The sequence below is a fragment of the Corythoichthys intestinalis genome, chromosome 1, assembly GCF_030265065.1.
Source record: "Corythoichthys intestinalis isolate RoL2023-P3 chromosome 1, ASM3026506v1, whole genome shotgun sequence".
In the NCBI taxonomy this organism is placed as follows: Eukaryota; Metazoa; Chordata; class Actinopteri; order Syngnathiformes; family Syngnathidae; genus Corythoichthys; species Corythoichthys intestinalis.
In genome coordinates, this window is record NC_080395.1 from 48,169,348 (window position 1) to 48,193,702 (window position 24,355).

The window sequence follows — 24,355 nt, forward strand, 5'->3', positions numbered from 1 at the left end:
TTTGTTCTTTGAAATTTGGGAATCATACAACAATATGCTGTGTCACCCTGCTTGGTTCTTGGTTGTCAGAACATACAGAAGACCGGTTCCAGACGACTTAAGGGGTCTTGATGCTTCGTAGGGGTCAAACAGATCAAGCATGTATTTTGGTCCCAGGTCGTTAAGTGTTTTGTTGACCAGCAGTAAGATTTTATAGTCTATTCTTTGACTCACAGGAAGCCAGCGTAATGACTTCATGACCGTTGGAATAAAGTCCACTTTCTGTGGATTTATAAGGACTTTGGCAGCAGGATTAGCTGCATCTTCCTGACTTATAATATTTTGTAAAGACCTGTAAATACAGTGATCCCTTGCTCCTTCGCGCTTCAAACTTCGCGCCCTCTGTCCATCGTGGTTTTTCTTTTTTTCAATGAAAAAAATAAATAAATACAGTATTTGATTGAGATGGACCAATCCGACCACGTGCAGCCTCTCACTCTCCCTCCTATTGCTTTTCTTGCTCAGCAGGCAGCTGGACACAGAGTTTGCTTTTTTAAGTTTACGATGAGTTACAGGGGTGCTGCTTTGATCATGTCAGAGAAGCTTGGTAGTAGGGTTGGGCATCGTTTGAAATTGAACTATTCCGGTTCCAATTCCGATTCCACGTTTCGATTCCGGTTCCAAACGATTCCCGATTCTGATTCTTTTAAGAGGCAGGGTAAAAAAAAATAAAAAATGCAGGGTCCAAAAATTGCATAGTTTATATTAAAGTCTTAACTTCTCAACATTTTTTTTTAAATTAAATGAACTTCTCACAGGGCTAATTATAACTTGTATATAAATATCAGTCCATTTTTTCCGCTCGGCGGTCAGGGCATCGAAACAAGGAATCAAAATTTTAAAATTCGAACGATTCCGGGAGCATCGGAGTGTTAGAACCGGTTCCCATCGATGCTCGATGCCCGATGCCCAACCCTACTTGGTAGCGCTATCTTCTTAGCCGCAAATCTGTCAATCATCGGTGAGCTTGTTAAACACTAGCGGTAGTGTGCTTTGGCAAAAGAGTGAGAGTGACAAGATTCTTAGCCGTGTGAGTGGATTGGAGTGGACTCACTCAATAAAGCATTTAATAAAGACAAGCATTTTGCTACGTTATTCTTATTTAAAAACAATTTAGTTGGACAGTAACATGTTAAAACTTTTTTGTAAATTATACTTTAGGGGAAAAGAGGGGAAAAAACATGTCACATGTATCCCCTTTCCAATGCTAAATCTAAATAAATACATTGAACACACCAATTTTTTTTTTTTTTTTTAAATTATGCTTTGGGGGTAAAAAAGGAAAAACAGGTCTTATGTGTATCTCTTTCCAATCCAAATCTGAATAATTACATTGAACACACCACAAAAATAATAATAATATATAAAAAAAAAATATATTTTTTTTTTATGTAAATAAGCTCTGCCTCTACTTCGTGGATTTTCGATTACCGCGGTAGGGTGGCGGTCCCCATTAACCGCGAAAAACAAGGGATCACTGTACTCTAGTGCAATTCGATCTACTAAAAATAAATGCATGGATACCTTTATCCATGCCTTGTTTGAACAGAAGCCCCTTAATTTTGGCTATAGTTTTTAAGTGGCAATAGGTAGATTTAGTGATGAACTTTAGATGGCTGTCAATGTTACAACTGCACTTTACATTCATACTGCAATATTATGGTGTGACTTAATTTGTGATGGCATAAAAAGTCTAAATGATTCGCCTTTTGCTGTCCAGTTCTATTATGCAAGGAGAAAATGAAAAAATGTAGCACAATGAAGCTATTAATCAGAATGAGATAACGTCATCTACAGTTGATTAAATCAATTTATCAACATTGGTGTTTGTGGGATCCCAGGGGAGAGAAAAAATAGTTTTCAGACAAATGATTTTTTTCACCTTTGAGGTCGAGGCAGAATCCATAGTCGCAGAGGCCATAGGCTTGGAGGACTTTGTGACCATACTGGGTGATCTGTGATTGGACATGCGGGACTCGATCCTATGCTTGCAGAAGGAGATTTGGTAAAAGAAAAAAAATTGTCATAAGAGCACAACTGCATTGTGATATTCCTTCTACCGTTCAGACGTGAGAAGTAACAAAATTTGATCATTTTATTTCGCTAACTGCAACGAAACAGGTTTCTAATCAAAATGGATAGTATTACAATTCTAAATATCTCCTGCAGAGACCTGTAGTGCAGGCACACTATTGATTTGTAGTGGTGGTTGCATGACATTGTCCCATCAGCCTTATTGAATTCTTACAGCGATGGACTTACCACGGACATTGATTATGCAAATATAAATGTATTTGACATAAACACTCCAGTGTTCAGAATAAATAGATATTTAAGCGACGAAGCTGTCACTTAATACTTTAGTAAGTCCACATCAGTGTTCAGAAAGCAACACTAGACCACAGTTGGAAAAGACGTACAACTGTGCGCCATATTATTTTCAGGATTAGAGGAGATTCCTGTGCAAACCTGCTATGTTACTTTGAAACCTTAAGTAAATATATGTTATTTATATAGCACTTTCCACATAGAGGACTGTGCGAATAGTCTTACATATAGTATCTAACATTTAAAAGACCCACATTAAAAAGGTAACACAAGAAAATACCAAGCACATTAAATCTACCACGAGAAACTGCAATTTCTGGAGAAATTACTAGGGGGCTTTGCTGTGTGGAGATACAGATCTTAGGCCCGCGCAGGTTGGTTTGGGGACATGTCCTGGTCATATAAGGTCATTTGGGGACAGTTGGGGGACATGCCCTGGTCATATCAGGTCATTTGGGGACGTTTCCTGGTCATATCAGGTCATTTGGGGGACATTTCCTGGTCATATCAGGTCATTTGGGGGACATGTCCTGATCATATCAGGTGATTTGGAGACATTTGGGGGACATGTCCTATTGATATCTGGTTATTTTCTGTTGATTTGGGGACATTGTTTTTTTCCCATTGAAAATAAATGGGAAATTTGAATGTCCATGGCCGTCACTAATCTAACCCTGTATATTCATCATCAACTCATTTCTGTCTAAAGAACAGTAGGGCATAACTAGAGGATATAGGTCTATACAACCCTATTGAAATATCAGGTTTTGAGTGGAAAATTAAGACAAAGATTAAGCATTACAAGATTATCGATTTCAGGTACAACCGAAATGAGTATTAAAATTACTAATAAAATCGTTTAGGATTATTTTAAGATACATATACATTTTATAGAGTATTCGACGAGGGATACGATAGACCTATTAATAGACTTTTTGGGGAAAATCACCATTTCTTTAAGTAGTCTCATGAAGAATCAATCAATCAAATTTATTTCTATAACCCTTTACAAAAACCTGACAGGCCCTCAAAGTGCTTCACAACAAAGACAAACATGGTACATGAAAGATAAATGACCTGGCCTGTAAAAATCATTGCAAAATCACTTGGCGACGGCGCTCCAGATTATGTTTGATGAGTGGTTACTCTCTAAATAAAGACGTAGCGTAAATTACGTGACGTAATTTGTGCTGGTTGGAATCTATGAGAGAATCCATGGATAAACTGCCAAGCGATTCCATGGAATTGAAACGCACAGAACTGGTTCTCTATAGGAACCAGTTTTCGATTCCCATCCCTATACATTGATGTAGTATTTGTGTTACAAAGTACTTCCAAGCACTGGTGACATGCATGTTCCTTTTGGAAAGATACTTCCTGAGTGAACTTATGATTGAAAACAATCTGTGACTCGTTTCCCTGACATTTCTGCCACTGACACTCCAGCATTGTTTCACTGCAGGGTGAAAAAAAGCTATCTCACCTCTTCCTGCGGCACTAACACTATCAGGCCACAGATGTGCGAGTGAATAAGTGGAGAAATCGAGATAGCCAAGTGAACATGTTTTTTTAATCTATTCTTTGCTGCACAACCTGCACTGCAGCCGTTTTTTCTCCCAGGATCTTTCCTGTCATATAAAGGGGGTTGTTTTATGTGACACTCACTAGTGTTTACCACTGCTGTCATTGCACAAGTTTCCCAGGAGATTTGCTGTAGTATGTGCACTGGAGAGGAGCTACATTTGAACTTGGTTTAAATTTCTACTTTCCTATTTCAATTATGGTTACTGGAAGACATTAAATGTTATATTAAATGTTGGACATGACAAACGGGAATTTTAGCACCTAAATTGTATTTCATATTTTTAATAGGCCAAAGTTTGTTTGTGTTACTGCCTCACATAAGAACAGGTACTGGACCCGTTCTCATAGGGAAATGTTTTTCTCTCTGACGTAGTCAATAAATCCCTGGAAAAATGTACTCAGTAGTATTAGGAAACGCTGGATTCCTCTGGGATTAAATGAAGATTCATAGTGACAACCAACATAGAACTGCAGCAGAACAACATAAACAAACTGACTGATGTGTATCGTTTCTTGCTATAACTTGCACTCACCACATGAATGTACCGTATTTTTCGGACTATAAGACGCAGTTTTTTTTCATAGTTTGGCTGGGGGTGCGACTCTGGAGCGATTTATGTGTGAAATTATTAAACATTATTATATCATTTCACGTGTTATTTTGGTGTTTTGGAGTGACACTGATGGTTTGGTAAACCTGTTAGCATGTTCTTTATGCTATACTTATCAGAATAACTCTTAATAGCTATGTTACGTTAGCATACCGGCCACGTTCGCATTTCGTTGTTCATGCATCATGTCACATTATCATACTGTACACTTATTCAGCATGTTGCTCTCTATTGTATTTTCATTTTAAATTGCCTTTTAAGATGACACATCTGTTCTATGTGTTTGATTTTATCAAGTTAATTTCTCCCAAAAATTCGACTTATACTCGGGTGCAACATATATATGTTTTTTTCCTCTTCATTGGGCATTTTATGGCTGGTGCGACTTATACTTCGGTGTGACTTATAGTCTTAGTCTTATAGACTTTTAATAGTAAGTGTTTTCAAAATTGGCTCGCAGATTATTTCTGCATTCGGGGCAATATTCACCTAACACCCCTCTAAGTTCGAACTTGTGTAATTACTAAATGATATTTATGAAAAAGCCTGACCAATAAAAAAATATGGCTGGTGAATCAATGTCAGGTCATAACAAAGAGAATGGAAATAAATCATTTTCACGTTTGTGCTGCTTTATGCAAACATCATTCTATCCTCTTTCATCATGTTGCACCTGCCGGCTAGAATATGATCACACAAAAACAGGGCTTTAATTGTACTCTAAAGTTGTCACGCCGCTTTGATGGCTTTGCAAGCATGACATGTAGACTGTCATAAAACATAGGCTGGTAAATTCAGCTGCCATACATTCATTCATTCATTTTCCATGCCGCTTTTTCCTCACGAGGGTTACAAGTTTAAACACACACAAAAAACGACAGCTTATGGGCCTCACTATTTTCTGATGTTGGTTTTTCCCACACATGTATAAAATAATAGACTTGAGCACATGTGCATGTGATAATTGGTATTAATGGCATAACAAAAAAGGGGAGACATTTGGGATTCTCCCATTTGATTTGCTAAAATAATATCGCCATTGATGAAATGGCTGCTCCTATGTCGGGCGAGCACATCCAAGAAATGCTGGCTTTTATTTACGTTTTTCTCCACTTTTACACTAGCCTTGCAAGTGATACGGTACTTCCTGATTCATTGATTCATCATGCAGTACCATCTTGCAAACCTAAACTGTCAAACCACTTTCCTGGTCATCTGATGTCTGAGCCAATCAGTGGAAAGAGGCGGGAGCTGCAGATGCAGCCAGGAAGCAACTATCTGGTTGAATACAATGTCAGAGTGCAAAGCGGTTCTTGTAGATAATTCAATATCTGAAGTTTTGTTTAAAACCATTTATTTTTCTCATTAAAAGAAGAGAAAAGAAGGTCATGAAAAGCTTTTCTTGACAGGAAACCATGTTTTTGCTCTTCCGCGAACCAATACGTCATACTGTGGCTTAATGTGGATTGGTCACCGTCTGATGGGGGAAAGAAGCGGGAGCTACAAGAGTGAACAGGAAGAGACTATCTGCTTGAATACTATGGCGGAAAGTAAAGCATTTTTTGTCGATAGGTTAATTTACCAAGTTTTGTCTAAAACACTGTACTCTTAATTTCCTTATTAACCCTCTACGGTTGGCAGACGCGCCGGGGCATATGACTGTGTGCATGTCATCTTTCAAGCCACGTAACTTGGTGATTACATCACCCACGCACTTGCGCTACACCTCATTCAAAAGGGCGGAAGTTAAGCTTCACCCTCATTTTTACTTGAAGTCAATACACCAAGTAAAACAAGAGATAATGCCATTTGAGTTTTTAAGTTTTATAGCCCTCATAAACGCATTAAAAGTCTGCACCGAACATGTGTTTATGTCCATATTTTTGTCGTTTCTTCTCCTTTGTCCAATCAGAGAGCATTGTGGATAACTACAGATCCCATGATTCCATGCTGACATCATACCGGAAATAACGATTGCTACAAGTGAGGCCAGGGTTTTGAATTGAGAAGAGGAGGAGGCTTGAGTATCACTGATAGCGAGTGGGAGTAGTGCGCAATCGAGTTTATTTGGAGGTGACGATCCGTAAACTGTATTTTTCTTTGTTTCAACAACGTGATGAAGAGGATCGTATAACCTGTTTTCATCACAGTCTCTATAAAGGCCAAAAACGCCTATGACCATACCTGCTGTTTCCAATGAATTACCAACTATAAAAATCTTCAGTCGCATTTTTTTTCCTGCTGAATGTTCATATTTACAAGTTAAATAAATATGATCAAGCTTGTTTGTTGAGCATGTTTGATTGTCAATAGGACATCAATATTACAAATTTTGACAAACTAAATTACTTTTTTGTCTTTAAGGGCCCAAAATGCTGATATAATTGGTCAGTGAAGAAAACAGTTTTGGCATGATGGTGTCCTGAAAAACCTAACCAGGTCATTATGAACAACTCTTTCTTTGAAATATAAAAGCAACATCAAAGGCATGCCAAATTGGACAAAATAAGCCCTGACCCTAAAGGGTCAAAAGAGAGAAAAGAATGTCACAAAAAGCTTTTTTGTTTTTTGAGAGTGTTTCTGTGAGTGTGACGAGAAGAGCCATCGTAAATTTAGCGGCTATATGGCACAATCAATCTGGTGTGCCAGGTTACTAGTAAACATCAGAAAAAAGAAATTCACCATTTTTTGGGAGGGATGTATTAAACAGGAATCTTTCAGCTCGGGTAGAGATGATAAAGGCGTTGTCTTTCCATTTAAGTGATTTCCCACTATGACTTCATTATCACTGAAATAAAGCCAAGAAAAAGTTTTACAAAATAAAAGTAGACCGTTCAGCTTCCCTTGGACGTGGTGCAGAAAAAGTTAAAATATTATGTTCATACTTCGTTTATCTTTAGCAGATGTGATTTACACCTCATACTAAAAATACTGTGTGATAAGCTTTTATCCTTCAATGTCACTCGGGTTATGATAGCAACTCTGTTAAGAGCAAATGCATCTTTTGCTTTTTGTTGTGTCGATATCGGCATTTCAGACCAAAGCACCACTTTTAGTGGTTTGATGACATTTTTTATGTTAGCGTATAAATGTTTAAACATATGAACATGGCACCTTAAGGCATCTGGAAATAGTAAGTTTAAATAAGATTTGTGAAAGTCCACAATTACTTTTTTTTTTTTTTTACTTTCCCGTGACATTACACCAAGAAGCAGGTGTTCCATAATATAAATTCATTCATATGTGTGTTTGTAACTCAAAATAACTAGAAGAATAAACATATAAGAAACCTTATGTGAATGTTTTTTTTAAAAGGCACACTAATCTTATTATTTGTAGATGTTTATAATTTAAAGAAACTGATGAAAAACCCTTCACAGAATTTTCTGGCATTTGGCAAACATAACGTTGGTAATTTTTACTGATTTAAAACAGGCCACATTGTGTAATGTATATTTCTTCTTGCTTTTTGTCATGTATTTAAATATGTTTTCAACTGCATACAGTGCCTCCAAAGTCAGTAATTTTCTAGAAGTAGGCCAAAAAAAAAAAACCACATACCTTTCAGTTGAATTGAATTTTTCAGAAAAAAAAAATCTACATTTAATATAAATGTTTCTTGTGTATATTTAATTTAAACTTAATGATAATTTAAGAAGAATTATTGTTATTTTCCTTAATTCAAGCACAGAGTAGATTTTTAGGTGGGACTTGCTGCTCTGGGTGTTTAGTGGCTGTACTAATTTTCCCATTAACTCTTAATTGAAAATTTCTCCATCGCTTGTTCCGGATGATTGAACTTTGACTAGGCACTTTTCCATTCTAATTAGGAACACCCATTCCCTGACCTTGAACTATCCTTCTTACAAAAAGCAAAATCGTAGACGCACTAACTTGTCCTGTAGCGTGTATTCCGTGTTTTCTGGAGAAATCTGCCCAGTAACAGGGTGGCGAAATGATGTACACCTCACGTTGTGGCTGCAAGAGAAGAGAAAAAAGGAAATGAGCACCATTTTGAGTAGTAGCCAGGCTACTGCACATTGAACAACCAAAACAGAATGTGTCTTGACCTACAAGTTTAAAATTGGAAATAATGTATCAAACCAAAATTTCCCAGATGTTTATCTTTCCACTTGCTGCAGCCCAGCATGGTCACGGCTACATCCCAAATCCTTCAAGCTTCTTTTACTTTGGATTAGCTCCAAACTGTTTTTTCAATATGCACAATATTATTGCCACCGAACAGAAGCAGGACAGCTTTTTGTTAGATATGCACCCAGACCATTTAAAATTTAATCACCACAAGCATATTTGATTTCCAATCATAAAATTTATTATATAACTAAAAATACAGTACATAAATGTGTCTTTATATCTTTTACAAAAAAAAAAAAATGCTCAAAAAAAAAATTATCGAAGATAAGCATGTTTACATGGTTTTCTGCCTGAAGTCCACTAATGCTATATATAAATTACTTATATTACTTATATGTTTCAGTTATGATTAAAACAGCAGAAATGTGGAATGATACAAATACAATGTCTCACTGCATTGCCATGGAGCAGAGATTTATGAGTTGACATTTTGGGAAAGTTCACACAACATATTTAACACGATCGATGCCAAGAGATTCAGCACACACAAACAATATCAGACATCACAAACACTACATGGGCTTTGTACGAGTGCTGGTATTGTTTCCATATATCACACATTTAAACACAAACACACAGGCACTGGGCCAGGCTTGTTTCTGGTACCAACTCATCTTGGGCTAAGCTGCACTGGACACACTGAAGACCATTGCACCACAAAGCACACCCCGCGTTAATTAAAAAGCTGCATTCTTTGAGGCTTTTGTTTCAGCCACATTACTTCTGAACTATTTGTCACGGAATTTGCAGCATCCCCTGTTGGTGCGGCAACACTGCAGTACAGTACTGCTATTTGTTTGCCGCGAGCTTCGTTAATGCTGGTGGCGCTGTTGTCCCCACTGACAAAATGAACTCTTGCTTACCCAAAAAGTGTAGACAGTTATGCACTGTAGACCATGAAGACTATACGTATGCGTGTGTGTGTGTGTATATATATAGATATCATACCGTAGTACCTCAAGCTTTAAAATTAATTTGTTCTGAGTGGCTTTCGTTTCATGATTTTTTTTCGTATAATGGATCATGTTTTATATTTCAATTAGGGCTGCAGCTATCGAATATTTTAGTAAACGAGTAATCGACTGAAAATTCTATTGATTAATCGAGTAATCGGATAAAACATTTTTCTAAGGTATAGAGCAGTTATAAATATACATGAGAAAAAAAGACATTTAATCCAATACTGAACAATTTTCAGTCAATCAATGTCTTTATTTTCGATGTACATTGTTGAAAACAGCAAACAATTGCATCTCAGATGTGACTAGAAAAAAAAATTCACTGCTTTCACTCAAAAAACTACTAGATCTTATTAAAAAAAAAAAAAAACATATTTCTTACCTAAAAATGTAAATACGCATGATAACACACATCACTTGACAGCTACATGTTTTTCCCACGTGTTTCAATTTAATTTCCATTTGTGTCAAGCTATTTTTTAAGTTCTAGTTAAGTTTTAAGTTAGTCTAAACTGTAAGTACTGATAGGATTTTGAGTTTTTGCAGTGTTAAAAATAAATGTATGATACCTGCTGTATTGGAGCACATTAGGGACCAGTGCTACTGTGTGTTTTATTCAGCAATGACTACTGAGCTAAAACTGACAGTTATCTTTATTATGTTTTAATTTTACACCCTCATCACTCTACATCGCTGTGTTTTTACAGATTAAATAAAGCCTGTATTTAAGACACGTTAGCCACGCATCGACAGTGGTCATAATCAATAGAAACCTAGCCCTCAGAAGGGTTAACGTTACGTCTACGTGAGCGAGTGACAGTAACATTATATTTATTAGCGATGAGAAGTCTACTGCTTAAAGATGGCGGCTGTTTACTGACGCTGACCAGACGCGGCCGAGTCTGTCATTTCGCATCTAGTCCTAAATGCAGGCGATATCTATGAGATGCATTGGACACTACCTGCTACCGCACTAGCATCATGCGGGCGTAGTTTTTAGCAATGTCGGCGTTGTAGCGGCTGTCGGCTGCAGTAAGTTTTTTTTTTTTTAATCATTGCTTCTTCCTCTACGCACGTGAAGTCAGCGCGTTGTCCCGCATTAAAAGTAGTCCGGGCAAAACGTGATCCTTAGAGCTGGCAAAATTAAACGATTTCTCGAGGTGCATAAAATTACTCTGATCAGTTTTTAAACTCGAGTTACTCGAGTTGCTCGAGTATTCGTTTCAGTTCTAATTTCAATCACCTAATTCGTTACAAGCTCTGCAAAAACACCAGATTAAAATGTTTAATAAGGGTAAAACCAGAATAAAGCAGGAGCCAAATTCATTTCAATCATTCAATACACCTAACCCATTGGGTCCGCAAACTATTCCACATCGGGCCGCAGTGGGTGCTGGATTTGTTTCCAACAAAACAGGACTCTTGCACCAACCTGGTCTCTTACAAGTGTAATCAGTTGATTGTCGTCAGGTGCTGCTTGTTTTGGCAGAAACCTCATTGTTTAAACCACAGGTGTCAAACCGATTCCAGAAAGGGCCTAGTGGGTGCTGGATTTTGTTCCAACGGATAACGCGCAGAGAGTTTAACCAATGAAATTCCTGCTGAAACAAGCAGCACCTGACAAAGTGTAACTGTTTACACATGTAAAAGATCTAATTGGTGAAAAGGTGTCCTCTTCATTGGTTGGAACGCAAACCTGCACCCACTTGGCCCTTTCTGGAATCGGTTTGACACCTGTGGTTTAAACAGTCTGTGCTCGATCGGTAGGAACAAAAACCAGGATCCACAGCGGCCCATGAGGACCGGTTTGGACACCCCTGATAACCTAACCATTAATACCTGTAATGAAGTAGATAATAGAACATTATGCAAAAAAAAAAAAAGAAAGAAAAAAAGGAAGAAAATGTAGAACCTTTCTTTTCCAGTGAGGCAATGTCCAAAAGCGAACGTGATACCAACAATAGGCAAATAGGAGAGCAGGATCATGGTACTGTACATGAGAAAGATTTTGACCAATAGGGCAGCAGGATTTTATCATGCGTTCGTGGCAAACATTTCTGCGAGCGTCAGTTACAGTGGGGAGAACAAGTATTTGATATGGCAGTGTATCAAATACTTGTTCTCCCCACTGTATGTATTACAGTGTGTAGTATCTTTTGTATGCTGAATAATTTTTCATAAAATGAAGCGAAAAAAATCTTCACGCATCTTTTCATAAAATTAATTTTTCATGTACTGGAGCTTTCGTGTCACGAGGTACCACTGTATATATATTTCCATACATATAAGGCGGAAAACACTCAGGTGACTTGAAGTTCCGCTCTGAGACCCCAATTTGGCCAAATTTCAAAATTGTCCGATATGCATGTGTGATACATCATTGGAAAGCTTAAAATCTCTATTTTCTGGGGGAAGAAAATTTTTGAACAAGAGGGCATTTTTTAAGAAAAATGTTTTTTAAACAGCAAAACCCTATATGGAGGCGAGAGCACGTGAGAGCAGAATTACAGACGCCATGACTTTAATGAGATATTATCGTGTACTTACCTTGTTTCGATCCAAAAACTCCATGTAGCATGTATCACTGAGTGTCAAGACACAGTTGTGAATGGCCACAGCTGGATTTTTTGAGGATTTTATGGGTGAAACATGGTAATATAACAAGGGTCGTGATGCAGAAATCGCAGACATCAAGGAGTGGTCGAGATTTTCTTTTTCATATATTTACTCCTTTAAACGTTTTTTTTTTTTCAATTTTTCTTTGTTTGGATCGATTATTTATCATCCAACATATCGGGGAAAATGCAAAAGTAACATAAAAAATACAATTAAGCGATAGTTATGAGGTAGATATCCGTGACTTTTTTACAGACACCATTTTTTTCATTGTGACGTCATTTGTTTAAAAGTTTAAAATATGCAAGTGAATAATTTTTTTTTAAATCTTTTTTTTTTTTTAAACGAAATATTAGACGTCAATTAATGATTCTAAGCTAAAAATGACAGACATTTTGAATGATAAATATAATTAATTACCTTAGTTTTATGGCTGGGTTAGAGCAAAAGCGGTTGCGCGACGTCTGTAAACAGGGGTTTTCAGGGTAAAACGGACAAATTAAAAATAGTTCGGGGGCTTAATGCGCCATGAATCTGCTATGACAGCATATAGACATATTGTTCTATCAAACAAAACATTTGTTTTGGCTTAAAATACAGCAGTTTCAATTTCAGAGGAGTGCAAGAGCAGAAACTGCTTTTTCAGTCTTGTCTGTGTTTTCCGCCATATATATATTTTTTTATATGTATCGTATTTTCCGAACTATAAGGCACATTTATTTTAAAACTGTTTTCATACATATATATATATAAGGTGCATCGGATTATAAGGCGTACTGTCTGCTTTTGAGAATATTAACCCTTTCTTGCCAAATGTATCACATTTTATACAGTTAGACGTTTATGATTTTGAGACTAATTCAGAATTTTGAAATATCTTTCCTCAAAAAAAAAAAAAAAAAAAAAAGGATGCAAGTCAACTCATGCATCTGCAGGTTCCATGAGGGAAAAAAACAGGATTTGGCAAGGGTTATAGATATTAGAGCACTTATTAGCACTTTTTTTAAAAAATATTTTTTACAAATTTGAAAAAAAGGTTTCATTAAGACCCTATTTTTCAAATTCTCTGACAATTGCTTCATTTTGCAGGCATTACGGGGTTAAAGGCTTTTAGGTGCCCCATATAGTGCTGAAAATATGATATATATTCAAAGATGCACGGTGGCCGAAGATGTTGGTCGGATTTGTGACTAAAGATGTGTTTTCGGTCCAAAACACATCTTTCTCTAAAATTATCATAACCAAAACAGAAAGTTTCTTTGGTCCAAGGAAAAAGCTTTCCAATGCAGTTCAGTGCATCTATTACAGTGAAATAACACCAACATTCAACTCCCACCTTTAGCTCTTCTCTCATCTTGCCTCCTTAGAGACGCTATAAATCGGGCTACCAGGTTCTCTTTCCAGCTTTAGAAACTTTTATTATGCTCTTATTCGCACGTGTGCACAACCACAAACTACCTCTCTTCTCTCACGACTGGACTGGACTGAGTTGTGTTCAAGGGCCATTCTGAGAAAAGAATTTCAAAAAGATCCATTCAATTACCATCCGGAAACACAAATAAAAGGGACAGAACTGCAAAAGATAATACAAATAGTGAAAATATGGTGTTAGTTTTGTGTCAAAAAGATTTGTATAAAAATAAAGTACAAAGGGCGTGTCTGTAAACCAGTACTTCTCAAATAGTGGGGCGCGCCCCCCTGGGGGGGCGCAGAGCGATGCCAGGGGGGGCGCGTGTGACCTCGGGGAACATGCTTTTTTTTTTTTTCTTTTTCCTGCCGTACTGGAATAAAGTGTACTTGCGCATCCACTCAGTGGGTGGCAGTGGCGCTCTCATTTTCAGAGTGCGTGCAGTATTTTTGAACTAAGGAAGAGCACTCATCACACAGAAAACAAATATGAAGAGCAGTGCGCCGCCGCCATTTTCGAAAGCCGTTTTCCGACCGGACTCACTCACGCAGCGACCCACTGTCTTGTCCGGTTCTCACGCCGCCGCCCGATAAGTGCCATTTTCGGCTTGGGATCGTCACGACGACCGCCCTCACCTACGGTTCTACCTCGGCCGCCGAGAATGCGCTTTGTTCGTGCCGTTTGCCTTTTAGCTTTGACTTTTAATACTGTGGGTGATGAAGAAAGACTGTTTACTGTGTCTAAAAATAATTATAGCGGACCGCCAGAAGCCAAATCAATTAAGACGCCACTTAAAGACATTCGACCCCAATCTCATTGATGAGCCGCTTGATTGTTTTTCAGCGAAAACGTGCCGAATATTGCCAACAATCGTCCTGCTTTGTCAGTGTTATATCAGTAAACCAGTGTGCATTGTTGGCATGCTCATTGCAAAATGACTCCACACCATTGCAAAGGAGGAAATACTGAGTGTGAGCAGCAAAAATAAAAACTGTCCTTCTGTCCAAGGACACTCTTTTTTTTCCTTCATTCATTTTTGTTTTTTCGGTCAAATTTTTTGGCATATTGTCCTCATGAGTGAATGTTTCTAATCAATTTGAATTTGTTATTATTTACTGATTTTATTACATTTTATTTTTCTGTATCAAATGGTCAAAAATGTACCTTGAGCGTATTTTTACAGTTTGAATGTGACTTTTTTTTTTTTTTTTTTTTTTTAAATTCAGGCAAATTGATGCACGTCAAGTCTTCTCTGTTACAAACAAAACCTTTATTAACAATGTTAATAAAGTTATACTTTATTATAAGTTGATCTATGTTACTTTTTTTCTTTATTAGAAAAAAAGGACACAATATTAGGCAGATGCGTAATTATAATAGTAATTTTATAGACAAATAATACTATTTACAGTGGAGGCAGAGAGTTTGGGGGGGGCGCGAAACATTTACGTCTTGCTTGGGGGGGCGTAGCAGAAAATAATTGAGAAGCACTGCTGTAAACCAACAGCATGATTTTTACTCAATAGTTGGTCAATTTAAGCATTCAATTTTGTGTATACTTATATTTTATGCCGTGCATTTATAAATGGCAGTACCATCAAAATGGACAAAACAATATTTAATATTTATCTATTTTAATAGTAAAAATATTATTTATTTAATATATAATATTTAATTCTAAGCATTAAAAATTCATATTTAAAGAACTTACAACATAAAACTTTTAAACAATGTCTCTAAACGATTAATCGATTAGTAAAATTGTTAATTTTAATTGATTTATTGATTAACTACGACAGTTCTATTATATTGAAAAACCATACAAATACCCAAACATCCCACTCTCATTTAATACTTTGAAGATATATTTTTTTTTAAAATAGGAACACCAAAAAAAGTAATTATGACTCCCAAAAATTAGTATTGCAATATTCTTTCTGGGACAAAGCCACACACTTTCATCTTGTTTCTGGACACCTAACACGAGTCTGATGGGGTTTGTCTCCATACAAAAACCTACATAGAGAAAGGTGACTCAAAAGTACATTTCTTATTTGACACTGTTTACATTCACAGTGTAAATGGTATAAGTACATTTAAAGTACACGTTCAAACAACTGCAAGCTGCATTCTGTGATAGAAAAATAAGGTGTGTTGCAGTTATGGTAAAACTTATCAAAGCTCAATGCTTTTGTGTGCACTTGCCAGCCCTGCAAAATTTAATAACAATACAAGAGCTGCCTCTACAAAGATAAAAATGCTCAGTTTTGTTTGCCAACAATAGAAGTAAATGCATGCCTATTATTGAAACTGAAGTTTGCCATGGGCAGGATCATTGCAAAGCAAATTTCCTTGTATTAGACGCCATAAGATAGTGCAGGTGTATTGTAAAATATACTGTATAAAGTAAAAATAAGTAAGTCAGTGCTGTGATGTGTGATCTCAGGCTGAGATACCAAAAACAAGTATTGTATTTGTGCGTATTAATTGACATTTTACATCCATTTTATACCCCAACTGTCAGGTAGACCTCACCACTATGTGATTTAAGTCCACCACGTCAATGTAACAAACCTAGTGCTTCCAACTACCATTAACACAAACTGAGACAACTCATGTCCACCACAAACATGACATCATTAGTCTTGACTTCTACTCAGTATTTCTCCATCACAACAGCATGACAACTACTACAAGCACGGACACTGTACAGCATGCACTCAGTGGACACTCTCTCACCTGATGTCGAACACAGAGTCATGGTCACTCAGTTGTGTTGCTGTAGCATCTCATGGGAATTCTCTCAGCACTACCAGGGCAGGTGTTGATGTTCTAAATGAATCAGAGAAACGTGGAGGCTCAGCGTGTCCAGTTGGGGGTACAAATCCAACTCCCTCCCAAAAGGGAATACCTCAGCTGCTTATCAGATCCTCCTCCCTTTCCAGTTTACTCTGCAACTCTAGTCTGCACTCCCCTTTTCCAAGTATTAAGAGTTGCTCTGCTCTTCTTCATTATTGTGTCATGTTTAACACTAAATGACATTGTTTTATAGCGTATACGTTATAAACTGGTTTAAAACTCTTGTAAGGATAAGTGGCACGGAAGATGAATAAATCACTCAAAAATCTGTGTTTCCAGTGCGGCAGAAGAGGAATTAACAACATGAACTCAACGGGAAAGAAGTCTTCACTTAAATCATTTTTTTATTTGGCCAAATAACCAATGCAGTGACTGAAGAAAACCTACAGTTCAAGGGCATGTTAAGGTCACGGTACCAACTGGTTTATGAGTCATGTTGACCTGTGACCTATGCTAATAAGGAATTTCAAACTAATCCTATGGAATGCGGGCTAAGGGAGCAGGTGGTAACAACATAAATTTTTGGTAAATATTGAATGGCATTAGTTGCGGAGCTGGAGTTTTGAAGGCCTTATGTAATCACAACACAGTATTTGGGAAATCCTAATAAGTTTTAAACATGTTACTGTCATAGTGTGAATTATTTTTAAACACGAATAACATAGAAAAATGCTTATTTTTATCTTTGTCATTAAGTGAGCCCACTTAAATCCACTCACACTTTGATGCTCACGCTGCTGAGAACAGCCCCTCACTTACACATTGAGTTGCCACAGCACACTACCGCTAGAGTTTAACGGGCTAAACGATGATTGACAGATGTGCGCCTTTGATGGAGAGCTACCAATCTTCTGTGGCAAGATCGTGCAGCACCACTGTCAATCATTTTTACCTTTAAATATCTAACTCCAGGGCACTGCTGACCAAGAAAAGCAGCAGGCGGGAGAGTAAGAGGCTGTACGATCATGAAACAGAAAAACTAGGGTTGCCACCAGTCCCGGATTGTGCGTAAATCCTGAAATATAGGAAGTTGTGATCGGAACCGCTTCCGCTGGCAGTACCAATCGGAACTTCCGGGACTTGGCAACCCTAGAAAAAACACACATATACATTTTTTTGATTAAAAACCCAATCCCGAACCTCGGAAAAATGGCGTGATCGCACCGATTTCCGATTACATGATCGGATCATCCATAAAACTTGTGTACTGTAGTTACTGTAATAATTAACCAGAATTGTGTTATCAGTGAAAATGGACAAATTGCCTCGTTGCACTGAAATTACATGTTTACAAAAATATGATAAGTACATAAATTATACACCAAACTAAGGAGGCCTAGAGTGCAAAAATCTTAGGTGATTTAAGCATAAATTCACAGTCACAGTCAATACTTTTAATATACAATAGCCTAAAACTGTCTAGTTGCAGTTTGGCTTTGACAAAGTCACATTTTCAAAGATTTTGGAGGGGAATGTATTCTCTGTTACTCGCAGAAAAACTACAGGAAAAAAACCAAACTTTTTTGTGATTGGTCTCAATTTATTGAGGGACCATTGGAAATAGGTTAAATCTGAACTGCATCAAGGATTCCTGCCCCCCCCCCCCCCCAAAATGGTTTCAAGTCATCCAAGAAAAAAATATCTATAACAAAGTAGGGGGCGGCATGTTAGCATGTCCCCCTCCAAATTCTGAAATGAAGGGTTCAATTGCAGGCGATGGCCAACCTGTGTAGAATTTGCATGTTCTCCTTGTGCCTGCATGGGTTTTCTCTTTCAATCTGTTTGTCCACTACAGGTGTTGAAAAAACATTACAATATACATTTTCCATCCACTTCATGTTATTTCAAACTAAATTGCAATCAGGTGACAATAGTTGCTAATTCATTGGGTTAACTTGTTGACAAACACTTTAGTAATGAACTAACTAAAGTCATTAACGTGATGGTAGGCCATAAGTGATTTCAATAACAGAGACAAAACAAAACATAACAAACATACAACATAAAATGTTCATGGCAAAATACGTGATACACTATGGTGATACAAGAGCGGGCCTTAGTTGGGCCGCTTAAACGCAGGTTTGATTGAGTGGTCTAATGCAATAAAACTATTATGTTGCCATCAATCACTTGAATATGTTTCCCCATAGTTCAGCGTCGAAGAATTACACAAAATTTCTCTTGCAGTGGGCAAACTAAAATACAGTGGTACCTCTACTTACAAAATTAATTGTAGTTAAATAGTTTTAACTACAAAACTTCAGACATATTTTATGATGCATAAAAATGCATCAAAACATGTAACGAATACATGTTACAATTAGAGTATTGCACAATAAACATAAAATAAGAGTTAATGTAAAAAAAAAAAAAAGAAAAAAAGAAAGTAACACAGTCATGTAAAGCTGTCGGAACACAAGGGGCGAATGAAGAGGAAGCAGGGATACACATACACATACAGTAGGGGTCCCTCTTAGCCAATTGGATGCCAGGAATGGTAGCCAATAGCCTATGGCAGAGCAGCTCTGTGGGCAAACAATTCCACAAAGGGCTGTAGTGGGTTCAGGTTTCTGATCCAACCAATTCAGAGAAAACCTTTTCCCCAATCTGGTGTCTTGCAAGCAAAATCAGTTGATCACAGTCAGGTGCTTCTTGTTTCAGCAGAAACCTCAATGGTTAAACTGTCTATGCCGGATCACTTGGAACAAAGACCAAGAACCACGACGGCCCTTGAGGACAGGTTTGTCCACCCCTGAGCTATCAGCATGTTAAGTTCAGTAAACTCTGGGAGCTCCGTTGAGGTGTGTCTTAACCTGAAAATTATGTGTGTAGAGACACTCGTAAGTAGAGGTACCACTGTATTGAATGTTTTAATCATACACAATAATGACGTAGTTTAAGAAAGGGAAAAAAAGCATTTTAAACAGTTGCATCAATTTCATTAACACTAAATGCTGTTGCAGTTTGAAATGAGTCAACCAAAAAACATGAAGTTGCAAAATTCCTTTGGTCCCATATATGATTCACAGCCACAAAGTGTTAGCAAATAGATGTTACTTCAAATAAGAGAAAAAATAAAGGGACAGTTCTACACACACGCCACAGAAATAGTCAAGTCATCCCATCCAATGTAATTATGTGTAGGAGGGTGCGGCAGCGTCCAGTCAAGCAACCCTTAATAATTGTGCACGCCGTTTCTCAGCGAGCCATTAAGCAGATAAGCATGCTGCAGCACCACGTACACATGTTGACCAACCTCCACCCATTTCACAGCAGCCATACATTCTTCCCTAACTGGTCGATTCTACAGCAAATCAAATGCTGACCTGTCTGTCCTCGTCATTGTCACTCACGACAATCATTATCACTATTAGCAGATTTTCTACAGAGTACACTGCAGCCATTTACGACCCTTCTAGAGGACAGCCATCTGTCTGCTAATATATGCCATCTAAGACTGCAACAATAGCGCATGAAATGATCATCTAATCTCCCTGGTGGAGGTATAAAACACTTGAGAGAGTTTGCAGTGAAAGGCAAAGCGAGGCCAGAACATGAGCCAGGGCTTGCCAGTGTCTTAAAAACAGGCGGTCAGAAGGTTTGGCACAATTTGAAAGAGTGGTCCTGGCTAACACCTCATTAACATTCAAGGCACACCTACCCTTCTGACACATCTCATTTTATTGTCGTCCCGGAGGTGCGTTCAAAAACACAAGCAATCAGAAATACAAGCATTGCAGCCCACTAACTGCTCATGCTTAATAAAAAGCCATGAAGTCCCCAGACCCTGCTTAAACACAAATTATGAAGATTGAAAATGCTAAGTTCTTATTCAAACGCTAAAAACGCTTTTGTTTAGCACTGCATATCCATAACTGGCTATATATTTCAATCTACCTGCTTTCTATTCCTCTTGTGCATTTCTCCATTGCTGATTTCAATTATTATTAGTAGTAGTAGTTTTTGTTTTATTTTTATTTGTTTATTTTCATTCTATTTGTGATTAAATGCAATCTTTTGTCTTGGTTTTTACGTTGTATTGATTTAAATGTGATTTTTATGATCTTCATGTGATGTAAAGCACTTTGAATTGCCTTGTGTTGAATTGTGCTATATAAATAAATTTGCCTTGCCGTGCCTTCAAGATAAACATTGAATTACATTTCCAGACAGTTAGAAATACAGTTGAAGATCACTCAAAAATTGAGGATATTCAAGGGCACCAACTGGTGGAATAGAAATATACAGTATTGACACACGAACAAAGTAAGTGTTCCAAGCTCTATAAAGGTCAGGGCCCGTCTCGGATGACGAGCCCATGAACATCAAGAGCCATTGGCTTCAGGAAATCCCAGGTTAATTAACAGTAACTGGATGACTTTTCACCTCAGTGCTCCGGGGGATGAACCAACCATGTAAAGCATTCAACAGTGATATACTGTTCTGTAGTTCAAAATGTAACAGAGGTGATTGCTGTAAGACTGCAAGGTAAGCTCAGCTTCCGCTAAAATGAAAATGAATAAATGCATTCTGTTGTTTGTACATGTCATTGACGAATTATGCACTACAAAGTGCTCAACTATTGTTCAGAATCACTTCTTTATGACTGTTTATGGTGCAGCTTACTTTTCGTTCATTCCCGCAGCTTCACAGTCCTTAGACAACGCAGCTCTCCGGTCCCCGCCCGCCTCCACCTACCTACACAACAGCTGTCTCCTCCCTACGACCGCCAGTAAGTTAAGGTGACAATAAATGTGATTCATTTTTTCATAATTGATTTGTTATACATGTGCAGGGCTGTCAACAGACTTGCAGGGGCCCGGGGACAAGAGACCATTATAGGGATTTCGATCATCTTGAATCATTACAAAAAAATGTAACAAAATAGCTCAGTGGTGCCTCCTTGAATTTTTCAAAAAGGCGTTTCCTATTAGGTTTTTTTAACGTAGAGCAATGAAATTTGGGGAGTCGATACCTTGTGCAAAACTGCTCCAAAAAGTCTCTTGAACCCATATTCCAAACCCAACTGGAAATCGGGTATTTTGGATCGAATGTGAAATTTTTATCAATTAACAGGGTGCACATTTGAGACCTTGTCACAGAGGGAGTTAGTTGGATCATCTTCAAAATTGGTGAGACTATTCAGGAGACATAGGAGATCTAAAATTTTCAAAATGGTTCGTTTTTATTCATGGGTCTGACCTGGGCGTGGTGCCAAAGTCGGCCATTTTTTTGGCAAAATGACAAATTCAGTAAAGGACTAATAGCTCCTTGACACAACGTTCAATCTTTTTCATATCTGGCATGTATGTGCAGGATCCCACCCTTAACACGAGTGCATTGAAACATTACCCATTAGGCCTAGCGCCCCCTAGTGGGAACAGGAAATGCCTTTTTTTACTAAACAGCCTCCTCCTCCAAGGAAAAAAATATATTCACCTGAAAGGCTGAAACTTGCATCAGGGGAGCCATAAGACATGTGTTCAGGTGCCTGATGAAAAATACTGAGGTTTGGTTGAAGCAGAAGAGTCCAACAGGGGAAGTGAAAATGACTGAAGCCATTTCGTCTCACCACAAGTTTTGAACAGTCATAACTTCTACAACATATCTGCGCCAAACATCTCGTGCTTGTTGAGTCATACTCTGAAGGGTTCTGTAGGGGTCATTTGCATCAACCCACAGCGCCAACTAGTGGCAATAGAAATTCACTCATTTTTCTAATATATGTCCAGTTCTTTTCAGGTTGGTCACTGTAGTTTCAAGACCTTTTGAAAAACTTATTTTACGGCTCATGTCTGTTGCCGTGATGACCCTTTTTATTCGCTCCTTTTTTGTAGTACTCTCTCCAATAGGGGTTTTTATCTCTTAAGTGTGTGACTGTAAAGAGGCGACTTTCGAGCATGTTAGGTTCTAATGAGATGATTAGAGAGGACGATCTGCCACAACCCTGACCTGCACACTGTCCGAGTTGCGTGACGTTCGAGTTGCGCTAGATTGCGAGGGCCCGTTCAGTCCCGCTTGCAGGCCTAGTTATTATTATTATTCCGATCTGTATTTACAATTCATTTGTTTTGCAACGTGTAATTGCTATTAGTAATTGAACCTACAGTATTTTTTAAGGATTTAGTGTAGGTTTTTGGGCAGTGGAACAAATTAATCGAATTGTAATGTATACTTATGGGAAAATCCTGCTTGACATATGACCATTTCGACTTACAAACCAAGTCCTGGAATGAACTAAATTTGTGTGTAGTGGTACCATTGTAGTGCCTTACATGAGAAACCTTCTACTTTATTTTCACTGCATTTGGGCCTTGATCTGGGTCACAATTTTGCCCAGAGTCCAGTTACGAAGCATTTTTCCTTTTCAAAAACCTCTCAATCACTGTCACCGTTATAGTTTTGCTAGCGGTTAGCGGGTATCCACAATGCTAGTGTCACCTCCATCTGACATATCACCATAGAAAGTAATTATCTATGTGTTGCCACCCACCGATATGAAAGAGACAGGATTTGCGGATTTATAAAAATAAATAAATAAATGAATAAATAAACATTTCTACATAAATTAGTTAAAAGTGGAAGATATTTCATGGTACACTATTCACTACGTCACTGCACAGTGGTTAAAAAAAAAACTGCTTTTGAGTTTGTGTGTACAGCAAGGGTATCCAACTCCGGTCCTTGAGACCCGATCCAGCTTGTTTTCCATGTCTCCCTCCTCAACACATCGGACTCAAATAATCAGGATCATTATCATCGTTACCTGCAGAGCTTGCTGATGAGCTCATCATTTGATTCAAGGTGTTTTAAAGGAGGGAGACATGAAAAACAAACTGGATAGGGGCTCTTGAGGACCGGAGTTGGATATCCCTGGTGTACAGGCATGGTTTCTGCTTCTAGGGTGCAGAAATTTGAAGTACCTGAGAATTTGCAGACTCGTAGAAGACAAACCGTACACAAACAACTACTCACAGCCATATTGTATATTATTTACCCTCTGCAAAAAGTACAATTACTGCAGTTTACGGAGAAACTTTAACTGGTTCTTTTTCGGGGGGGCAACTATTTTTTTTCATGCCACGGCTTGATGCTTGTATATTGACATGATAAAATTGGCTCATCTTATTGAAAAAAATGAGGTTGCAAATTGGATCTGACAGAACACTATTTGATGGTAGACAGGGGCTGATGGAAAAAAAAAGAGGAAAATGAAGAAGATGAGGTGCCACATTGGCACACCTTGCTGCCTTCCGTGTGAGACTATTGATGGAAAAATACTTAGCCTGCAGTAACAGTAACAAACCAAGCCTCGCTCTGCTGTCAAAGGTCACTTTGCCTGCGCTTAGTATGTAGTATAACAGGGATTTTTGTATATACCATTTCCTTTTTTCTGTTGAAAAAATCACTGATCCACAGCATCTGTTGCAGCCAATCAATCCAAGGGTACTGCAAAACCAAACAGCTAATCGCTTAGGCGTGCAATGTAGGACAGAAATGGGATGCAATGTGCTCGGAAAAGAGGGAAAGCTGAAAATCTCCAGCAGGAAATAGCAGGCTGGAAAACAATACGTTCAGGAGTAGAAAAGAAAGCGAGGCAAGGCATGTTATGTGAGGTAACTAAATGTGAAATTATGGTACACAAATCAAATGTGGCAGCAGCCCTTCATGGGACTCATAAAACACTTACTGTACCACCATTATTCATACTTTTGGGTGACAGCGCCGTCACTATAAGAAAATTGTGTCTTTTAGAACACTTAATATCTAACAAACAGATCAATAGGGAACTTGTG

At 37.9% G+C, this 24,355-nt stretch overlaps 1 protein-coding gene across 6 annotated transcripts in view; it reads right to left on the bottom strand.

Annotated features, from left to right (window-relative positions):
• plekha7b (pleckstrin homology domain containing, family A member 7b) overlaps positions 1 to 24,355 on the bottom strand; it is a 110,452-nt gene that overhangs the window by 54,989 nt on the left and 31,108 nt on the right. For 4 of the 6 annotated variants that reach the window (XM_057831102.1, XM_057831111.1, XM_057831136.1 and 1 more), the window contains exons 4-6: positions 8,457 to 8,540; positions 7,245 to 7,350; positions 1,922 to 2,026 (exon numbers count right to left, since the gene is read on the bottom strand). In XM_057831102.1, the coding sequence (XP_057687085.1) occupies positions 1,922 to 2,026; positions 7,245 to 7,350; positions 8,457 to 8,540 (295 nt within the window). The remainder of the gene's footprint in view (positions 1 to 1,921; positions 2,027 to 7,244; positions 7,351 to 8,456; positions 8,541 to 24,355) is intronic. The other 2 variants (XM_057831144.1, XM_057831120.1) reach the window with 1 other exon arrangement.